Source organism: Arabidopsis lyrata (genome assembly GCF_000004255.2).
Source record: "Arabidopsis lyrata subsp. lyrata unplaced genomic scaffold ARALYscaffold_5, whole genome shotgun sequence".
In the NCBI taxonomy this organism is placed as follows: Eukaryota; Viridiplantae; Streptophyta; class Magnoliopsida; order Brassicales; family Brassicaceae; genus Arabidopsis; species Arabidopsis lyrata.
Window position 1 is genome coordinate 14,394,169 of NW_003302551.1, and position 10,556 is coordinate 14,404,724.

At 31.2% G+C, this 10,556-nt stretch overlaps 3 protein-coding genes across 4 annotated transcripts; 1 reads left to right on the plus strand and 2 right to left on the minus strand.

The window, feature by feature from the left end:
• The first annotated feature begins 306 nt into the window (after nt 1-306).
• On the plus strand, nt 307-3,131 carry LOC9312028 (protein ABIL2). Of its 2 annotated transcripts, none has more exons than XM_021026981.1 (11): nt 307-436; nt 578-637; nt 1,006-1,149; nt 1,382-1,464; nt 1,548-1,698; nt 1,835-1,934; nt 2,011-2,103; nt 2,197-2,239; nt 2,355-2,446; nt 2,536-2,660; nt 2,753-3,131. In XM_021026981.1, exons 3-11 carry the CDS (start codon nt 1,072-1,074, stop codon nt 2,924-2,926), a joined length of 939 nt encoding a protein of 312 aa, XP_020882640.1. In that variant the 5' UTR covers nt 307-436; nt 578-637; nt 1,006-1,071; the 3' UTR covers nt 2,927-3,131. The 2 variants fall into 2 exon arrangements, with proteins under 2 accessions (XP_020882640.1, XP_020882639.1); XM_021026980.1 differs by having other exon boundaries at nt 308-419.
• Nucleotides 3,132-5,761: 2,630 nt separating this feature from the next.
• Nucleotides 5,762-6,645, minus strand: LOC9312029. Its single transcript, XM_002877616.2, has 3 exons — nt 6,547-6,645; nt 6,271-6,323; nt 5,762-6,087 (listed from the first exon to the last, which is right to left on the minus strand). Exons 1-3 carry the CDS (start codon nt 6,611-6,613, stop codon nt 5,953-5,955), a joined length of 255 nt encoding a protein of 84 aa, XP_002877662.1. The 5' UTR covers nt 6,614-6,645; the 3' UTR covers nt 5,762-5,952.
• A 1,489-nt stretch (nt 6,646-8,134) lies between these two features.
• On the minus strand, nt 8,135-9,109 carry LOC9313731. Its single transcript, XM_021026858.1, has 3 exons — nt 8,817-9,109; nt 8,496-8,548; nt 8,135-8,379 (listed from the first exon to the last, which is right to left on the minus strand). The coding sequence occupies exons 1-3, from the start codon at nt 8,950-8,952 to the stop codon at nt 8,251-8,253; spliced, it is 318 nt and encodes a 105-aa protein (XP_020882517.1). The 5' UTR covers nt 8,953-9,109; the 3' UTR covers nt 8,135-8,250.
• Between the last annotated feature and the right edge of the window lie 1,447 nt (nt 9,110-10,556).

The window sequence follows — 10,556 nt, forward strand, 5'->3', positions numbered from 1 at the left end:
GTATAACCGATGATATAAATTTGCACAAAATGATGACCGCTCGACCATAGTAACCACTCAGACTGTGTGATTGATAATGAGAATGACAAACATGATTTATAATCATGGAATTATAGTTTTTATTATTTATAAAAGTAATAAAGAATTACATGGCTGTCTAAAGACGTGCGTCCCTTAATCATTGCATGTTTTTCACTTTTTATCTCAAAAGTTATTTTGTTAAAAATGTTTTGACATGTTTCTTTTGGGGTCAAAATCAAATGCATATAGCAAAATTGTTTTGAAAAAAAAAAAAAAAAAAGAATTAGAGGAAACAAAAAAGAGAGAGCGTTTCGTTTTTCTCCGGAAATGATGTGACAAAAGTGGGTTAAGTCTGAGGTTTCTTCGACTTGTCTCTCTATACCAACAACACTCAACGAGTACGAGACCATCATCAGTTCATCACTCACTTCCTTCCTTCAAATCTCATCTAAATCAATAGACACATTTCTCTCTTTGGCTCTCTATCCAAATTCGAACTGTTGTTACTCTCTTCAAATCTTCATTTTTCTCAGACGAATTGAATCTCTCCTTGCAGCAGAAACACCCAATAAAGGAACAACAGAGAAGTTTTGATTGAATAATAACACTTCCACAGGTTTTCTTCCACTCTCATTATCTGAAATTTCACTTGAAAGGTCGAAACTTTTTTTGTCTACTGGGTTCTCATTATCTTCTATATAACTCATCAATTTGTTTAGGATTTAGCTTTGTGGTTTTGAATTGGGTTTTGCTACTTCTCCTCTCTCGATATTGCAAGTTAAAAGCTTTATTTTTTTTAGTGTTCTTGAGGGTTTTAGGGTACAATTTGTTTTCCTCAGGACTGGGTTTTGCTTGCTTGTTTTATATGTGTTTTAATGAGCTTGTGATTTTCAAGTGTTCTTGGAAAATCTAGAATGAAACAGCTTTGAAGAAGACTTGAGGTTTATCTTCATTCTTATTTGGTGATTTCTTATTTTCCCACAGTGACAAGGATATAGAATCCGCTTCCTTTCTGTCGAAAAGATAGAAGATTACAGTGGCTACACTACAATGCCTGCGTCACATGATGCATCGAATTACGATGAGGTTTCTATGCAACAAAGCATGCTCTTTTCTGATGGTCTTCAGGTATATTCTGATAATTGGTTTAAGTCTCCATCCGAATTAGAAGGAGGATGCTATCAAGCACAAACACATTCTTTCTATGTGTGAAACCAATACAACAGTGAAATGCTAATTAATGGTCTCTGTGATTGAACTTCCAAGTATTGTTACAATGTTGAATCATATCTCGTTTTTCAGAATCTTTGAAGGTTCATTTGGCAATTAAATGTAAGGCTTTCTGCTCTTTTTTTCTCAGGACTTGAAGAATTTGCGTGCGCAGTTGTATTCGGCAGCTGAGTATTTCGAACTATCTTACACTACCGACGATAAAAAGCAGATGTGAGTTAGTATTCAGCAGCACTTCAGATTCTTTGAAATTGTTCTTGGTTTTTCTCAATAGTTGTTTCTCATGTTGAATGCAGAGTTGTAGAGACACTGAAAGACTACGCTGTGAAGGCTTTGGTGAATACAGTTGACCATTTAGGCTCTGTTACATATAAAGTGAACGATTTTATTGATGATAAAGTCGATGAAGTATCAGAGACCGAACTACGAGTATCTTGCATCGAACAGGTATATCCTAAAACTTGTATGTATCCGTAAAGATTCCTACTTTAGGCTCTTTATCAGATAGATTTTTCTTATTCGAGTTACTAAGTTTTAAATTTTTGTGTTTATGTTGGAAAAATAACAATGGGATGGTGGTTAGAGGCTAAGGATGTGCCAAGAGTATATGGATCATGAAGGGCGTTCACAGCAGTCACTTGTGATCGACACTCCAAAGTTCCATAAACGATACATCTTACCCGGTAATTCTCTCTTTCTCTCTCGCACTCGGGTTACAAATTTTCGAGACTCACGGGCAAAAGATGCATTCTGTATCAGCTGGTGAAATTATGACTGCTACCAATCTTGAAAAGCTTAAATACTTTGGAAGCAGTTTAGAGGATGCAGATGATTGGAACCAATTCCGAAATGGTAATTTGGTATTTTCTATGCTTCTCTGTCGTACACAATCCAAGATTCAAGATTTCTTACTAATTGGTTGGTTTCTCTTTCACTCTTTTAAAGCTGTTCGTGCTACAATCCGGGAAACACCTCCACCACCTGTTAGGTAAAATCTCCAAACGCTTGCTCAAGAAATGACACAAAACCGACATCACAAACACCAAAAAGCAATGAGACCGGATGATTTTTTTAATTGTGTTCCAATCAAATTGTCTTTGCAGAAAATCAACATCTCAGACTCCATCTCCACGGCAACCACCTCAACGATCAGCAACCTTTTCGTTTACCTCCACCATTCCGAAGAAAGAACAAGGTAAAAACCGCTATGGCTTGGTACTTTTTCGCTGAATTACAATCTAAAACACCCGATCTTTTATTCATGTTTTCGTGTGATACAATCAGATAAGAGATCAGTTTCACCGCATCGGTTTCCACTACTAAGATCAGGATCAGTCGCTACCCGGAAGTCAGCATCAATCAGCCGACCAACGACACCAAGCAAGAGCAGATCTATAACTCCTATACGGGTATAAAAAGCTTCCTTTCGAACAAAACTCTACCAAAAAAATGTCTGTCTCATCAATTTACCTCGTCTTGATTCTCCTTTTGCATTTTCCAGTATCCATCAGAACCAAGAAGATCAGCTTCGGTCCGAGTCGCATTCGAGAAAGAAAACCAGAAAGAAACAGAGCAGCAACAACCGAGCAAGAGCAAACGATTGCTTAAGGCTTTGCTTAGTCGACGCAAAACCAAGAAAGACGACACTCTCTACACTTTCTTGGACGAATACTGAAAATGCCAATACCGGTTTATCTGTGGAAGCGCGTTACTAAACCGGAAAATTGTGGATTTCCTATTTTTTCTTTTCTCTTTCTATATTATTAATATATTTTATAATATAAAGAAAAATATATATATTTATACTTTGTTGTTAAGAGTATGTAAACCGAAATACTATTAATAGTAAATGGAATTCCTACAATTTTTTCTTTGCTAAATAGTGAATTTTTACAATTTAAAAAATTCAAAACAAAAGCGAGTATAGAAATGAAATTTTAGTTATTTCCGGTCAGTTGGCTTCCCAGTTTGGGCATAAAATTGGGTTTTTAGTTTCATCTTCCCTCCCAAAACTAAACCGGTAAATAGTAGAACCCAAACAAGATATCCTAAACCGTACTGTGATGTTCAAACCGGAACCACCAAAGTGTTCCTGAACTCATAAGGCCTGGGCAAAATAACCGGAACCGAATACCCGAACCGAAAAACCCGAAAAAATATCCGAACCGAACCCGAACCGATTTTTAAAAATATCCGAATGGATCCTAGACCTCATACCCGAAAAAAACCCGAACCGAACCCGAACCGAATCCAATATCCGTGGGTACCCGAATACAAATATACACCTAAAAATATTAGTTATATTTATACTTATAATATCCGAAATACCTAAAATTACAATCATAAATCCGAATATACTAGGTATTTTTGAGTAATTCGGATACATTTGGATATATTTGGTTAAAAAGTAACTAATGATGTAGTTTTCTTTTGGGTAATTTTAGTATTTTTAGATATTTTTGGTTATATTTGGGGAAAGAGTAACCAATGTATTTTTGAGAAATCGGGTATTTCGGTTAGATTTGGGTATATACGAGTAAAAAACCCGAACCCAAAAATATTTCGGGTATTTTGATTTTTTATTAAAATACCCGAACCGACTCGAACCCGAACCGAATCCGAACCGAATTTTTAGAATATTCGAATGGGTCTCGACTCCCTACCCGAATAGACCCGATACCCGAAAAAAAAAGAACCGAACCCGAACGGCTACCCGAATGCCCAGGCCTACTGGTTATGCATAATGTGATCCATTCAAAACCCGGTCCCGGTTATCTTAAGGAGGGATTCACAAGACACGAGCTTATGTTGAAAACCAAAATTCTCCTTTATTCTTTGTATTCGACTTTTGTCACATCACACGATCATAAACTATACCAAAACATCGAATTTTTACCCATACAATTACAAAAATCATAATCATGATACGTGTTGTTGTGAGATATAAAATTATCTTATACCTCGATCTTCTCGGTATGATTTATAAGTTCATAGGCTCGATCATTAGCTAAGAATAAATAGATTTTTATTCTTATTTTACCAAAAGGATATACATTAGACATACACATAATAGGAAATTTCACATATACATTTACATACAACCAGTAGCAAATGCTACGTTGCATGTCCATTGACACCCATCGGGAAATGCCTTGTTTTGCGGATACACGACATACATGACGGGTTCTTGGTGCATCACATGCCAGATGGACTCCTGCTGCAATAAACTTCGACTTTGTACCATTCCATTGTAGGGAAATGTTATAATATTCAGAAAAACTTACAGTAAAGATCTTTTTTTTTTTTAAAGTATATATATGGAAGAAATGCATCTATTGTATAATTAATTAAAGAATTAGTAAATTTTTGTAAAAACTATTGAATTTTGAACATATATAGGTAATTTACATACTATACAATAGTTGAATGTCATTACTAATATTAATATAAATCTAAGTACTAATTTTATTATTAACTATACCATAATATTGTATATGTTATTACATAGATAAAATATACAATTGGTAAAGTAGTGGATGCCTTTTTCTCTTTTGGTTCCATATGGTAGATCATTTATGTACAACATAAAAATAATCACTAAATATTAAAGGATACTTTCACTTTGGATGAAAACAAGTTATGAAGTTCTTTTAAACACTTTGGATCTTATATCTAATTATTATGCATAGGTTTTCAACGGTGGATCAAACGTTTCAACTTTTCATTAATGGTGCATCAGTTTTACTGGTGTAAATGTAGGAAATTCAGAGTAATGTTTATACGTTTCAGTAGTGTGTCATAAAAATCAATTAGAATCTGGTATTTTTAATTAGATATTAATTGTGTAGAAAAATTGAGTAGAAGAGTCAACCAAACGTTTCAAGAGTGATTATAATATGAATTAGTAAATTTTTTCTTTCTTTCAGTTCCATACATATTAGACTTCTCGGTTTCGGTTATCTCAAGGACGAATTCACATGAGATCATATTAATTGAAAACTGAAAAGACTGAACTCGGGAACTTTCTCGATGAGCTATAATCTTGTCATATCATTTCCTTTTCAAATTCCATAAAAAAAGAGAACAACAATCACTAAAAGATTATTGAACATATCGGTAGGCATTGCATCATCAATAGTTTCTCTTAGTGTTTTCAAAACCAAATTGAAAGTAATATGCGTAATTTTCCCGATCAAGTGATCTGTAGATCAAATTTATTGAATCACAAGTTTATTACTCTCTCCGTTCTTTTATAAGTGATGTTTTAAGATAATGCACATAGATTAAGAAATCATTTAATTTTTGTTTATTTTTAAACTAAAACATCATTTATTATCTAATCAACCAATAAAAAAACAATCTACAGAATATAAATCGTCAAAACCAATAAAAACGTAATTAATTTTGCATTAAAAATTGAAAACATCATATATATAAGAACAAAATTAGAACCTTAAAACATCACTTATAAAATAACGGAGTAAGTATTGATAAATAGGAAAAAAATCAATGATTCAAACAATTGACCAATTCTTTGACCAAATTTATTGAACATTTTAATTATTTAATTGATTACTTTGATAGTACATATCATAGAATCATCATATTTCAGTTTTTTTTTTTTTTTTTTGCTTCACAGAATACTAGTTCTTCTCGCGAGCATGATTTACATTATTAGATATTTTTGCTTCATCCTGATTCTTAGTTCATCTTCGGTGATGGTGGTAGCGGCGGCGGCGGTGGCGGAGGAAAACCATAACCGGGTTTTGTTGGATCGTGTTTTGGGTCTGGGCCTGGTTCCGGATAATCCATGATCGTCGGAATACTCTCGTCAACCTATATTATTACATATTAACAATTACTTTTTGGTTTGGTAAAATTACACAATAGTTATCATATGCTGATTTTTTTCCTTTCAAATGACTGAAAATATTATTGACTAAATTTATTATTAGTCAATAAATATGAAAGAAACTAAAGATCTATGTATACAAGGATTTTATTAATGAGATTGCTTACCTTGTTTAAGGAATATTGGTCGGAGTGAGCAACTCCATGGCCCTCTCTTAACCCTAAAAAAAAAGAAAAATTGAATTCAATGAAAACCATATTAGATTATAAGTGTGAAATCCTTAACAATCAGACTAGAGAGATCTTGGATGTTAAAAATGTAAAACTATTTACAGAACCTGTTTGAATATATTTCACACCTTTAATCATGTAACTGTAACCATTCCTTTACTTAATTAGATGTTTTAAAATATGATCTATATACAAATATACAAATTGATTTACCCGAAGAAAACAATGGAAGCAGAAGCAAGAACGACATGAGAACCACCAGCTTCATCTTTGAAAGCATTTTTCTTTTGTTTTAGTTTTGTTGTTTGGAACTAACTCACGCTTCTATATATATGCGTTCATGTATTTGCATGTGTTGGCAAATTGATGATACAATTTACCATTATGTATTTGCCCATAGGTTTATAATAACTACGTATTTACTACAATTCAAACTAAATCTTTTGGTGACAGATTTTATTTTCAGACAAGTAACATATTTTTAATTCATCAAATTATTAATTAGTTTCCCAAAAAAATCAGATCATATTTAGAGAAGCATAATCAGAAAATATTAATTAAATAATGAGGAAATTAGGAAACTATATTATGATTAAAAAGAAAAATAATTATGAATAATGATTATGATTTTTTTAATTAATGATTAAATTCATTGAAAAACAGTTATTTGGGTAAGTACATGAAAATTAAACCTTTACTTGGACGTTTGATTACAATTTTTTTTTAATTGATCTTTTCAAAGTTATACAAAATGATGTGTAGGATATTCATGGTATGAGAGTGATTTAGCATCATCCGGTTAATCCGACTTAAATCTCAAAATAAACCGAGATCAACCTCGTAGTAAAGCCCAACCAACTTGAAAATAGAAGAATTAGAGCCGACCTAACTGGACAGATTGAACCAAATCTACTTCGAATATTAACATTAAGAAGAAAAAGGAAGATCTCTTTCGAGAAATAAGGGAAAAGAACATATTGGATGACCTAGGAGGGAGAAGTATAAATAACAAACTCGGCTGACGAGCAAGCTATCCACACTTCGCGCCTCAAGAACCTCAATTCGTAAGGAAAATCCTAACTTGTTATCAAAACTCTTTATAATTTCACTGACTTTATACTTGAGATTAATAAAGAAAATGATTTTCTTAAATTTTGTCTTTAAATTTTAACCTCCGGTTTATCTGTGCGGAATCCATTCGCACATTTATGTTCATCTTGCTTCGTTTTTATAACCGGAAAATAAGAAAACCAGATTGGACAATCCTAATTGAGGTCAGGTTTGAACCGGTTCAGTTGCTCACGTTACCTTGGTTTAATAAAACCGTAATGAGCTTTTTTTAATCAAAGCAACTAGTTTATTCTATCTAATAGAAAAGCAATTAACAAAGCAAATGTGACACATGACATGGTGTAACTATAACTTGTGATATTGTAAATTTGTAATATATAACTATAACTGTTTCTATCTTATATAAGCATGAAAATACAACACATGTAAATAACTTTTAAGATCAATTTAAATTGATCAAAACAATGTTTTCAATACTATCTAGATTCGCCACTTGAAAAAAGAAATTGATGAACAAACAAATATGAATATATTGACATTAGAAAAATAACTAGTTGTCGAATTCCTATCTTTCAAACATTATATAATTTTCTTATTGCGATCAATTCCTTAGAAAAGTAAAAGAACAATAACCACATATTACTAGACGTTGCATATCAATATATTCTTAGCGTTTTCAAAATCATATTTAAAAGTAAAATTCTGTTATTTTATCGAATCATGGGACTAGTAGTTAGAATTTATTGATGATTATAAGGATGGATTGAACCAATATTACATATATTTCTTCTCCAGTATATTATAAAACGTTGCATCATCAATATATATTACACATTTTGTTCTCCATTATGGGTTCTTCTTCTTCATCCTAAGATGCGGAGGATGTGGTCCATGTGGACGTCCAGGATAACGTCGTCCAGGTTCGTTGGGACCAGGTTCTGGATAGTCCATCAGATTCTCAATACTCTCTTTAACCTGTATTACATATTTGTTTTCCCAACCAACAATTACTATAATTTAATTCAAATCATGAAATTGTATTATTAGTCAGTAGAATATGAAAATTTAACGTGTTTTATTTTATTGCTTACCTTGCCTGAGGAATATTGATCGATATGAGTAACACCAAGGTCCTCCTTCAACCCTAAGAAAACAATTAGAGGATAACAAAAAATTATGCAATATATAAATATGTATGTATAATTTAACTAATAAACGGTGTATACTAATATATGTATTGCGATAAAATATATTCTTAAACGTTGACAAGACAAAATATATTAATAAACTTTATGTGTGAATTCCTGAAGAATCACACTATGTCTTGGGTACCACTACTTATATAGATCCTTTTTGACAATCAAATATGTTCTAATTAAAATATCGATTTTATTTATTTAACATGAGATTACCTGAAGAACACAATGAAAACATGAGCAAGAACGAGAAGAAAACTACCAACTTCATCTTTGTGGATAGGAGAATCGGGTTTGATAAAATGGAATTCGTGTTAAACTTTTTTTTAAAACACGTAAGGAAATTGGTCATACGATGAAAGAAACAAGTGAAATAGATTGTTTGTTTGTTTATAATTTTGGAGGAATGAATATAATATCAAAATGATGAATAAAAGTTTTCTAAGGGTCTTTGACAAAGAAAAGATGTCCTCTCATGGTGACATTGATCTCCAATTTATAGACTGATCCTCCCTTAATGGACCAATAATATACAATGTGTGATGTGTCAACGTGTGATACCAATTTTACTAAAATGTTAAACACACGTACGTAACGTTTGATTGATTAAAAGAAATATCTCTTAATCTTTTTGATATAGAAATAATGGATTCTGTAGTTGTAAGTAGTTAAGGAACATATAATTTACATAAATGTATCATTTAGAACAGTTGAATTTCATTATTTTTATTTATTAATTTAAAATGTGTCACTAATATGCAGTAATTTACATTATTTGATAAGCTCACACATCTTACAAGCTTAAAAAATAAATTGTAACACTTAATTTGGTAAAATATTAAGGCAATGTCATTGCTTTAAATCGAATGCCACATATAATTTAAAATGAGAAATTATGTCGATTGGAAAAAAATGAAAACCCAAAACGTTGACTAGAATCCTATATATTTAAAACAAAATATTATTTTCAATCTATTAAACAAAAAAGTCATAAAAAATCAAAACATAAAATCGAATCCCTAATATCCTTTTGAAGAACAAAAGTTTACTTTAAATCAGTAAACCTCGAAAGAGATCCATCGATCGAACTCTATTTCTTAAAGCTTTCTTGTCCTCGATCAAACAAGATTCATTAGTAAATTCCAACGTTTTTGAAATCCCCTCCCATAATTATTAAGTAATCTTTTTTTGGTGAGAATAATTATTAAGTAATCTTCATATGATCCTTCTTTAACAAAAAATAAATCCACGTGTGCAGAAGAGTTTACATATATATATATATATATATATATATATATATATATATATATATATATATATATATATATATATATATATATTAGTTGAATTTATGATATGGCTGAATTAAAATGGATGTTTTATGTACTGAGAAAAAGTTGTTTTTGTTTCCTTATATCATGAACCAATTACAAAATACACGTGTCAAGTAAAGTTTGATTGATTAAATAAAAAGTAACTAAAATTTTCAAAATTATCAAATGAAAATATTTTAAAAATTTTGATATAGAAGAAATACATTGATTGTATTTAAGTAGTTAATAAATATTATTATTAATCTAAATCGTATGACTAATTTTATTATTAATATAACATAATATACACTGTATATTATTTGATAAGTATGTTAGTGAGTTGTGCTAATATTATTTCTCTTCTTGGCATCCAAATGTGTGAACTCCATTATTTAAACATGTAACTAAAAAGACACACAAAACATACCAAAATACACACAAAAACACTATATGACTTCTAAAACGAAAGAAGACTCACTTTGACACTACATGCAACAAAACAAAATGTAAATACCAATAAAACATGATAAAATGGATATTAACAACCTTGACAAAGCAGTAAATATGGAGTATATCAACTCCCTGGATTTGACATTTGCTTGTCCTCAAGCAAACAATTAAAAGAAAAACCAAAAGAAAAGGT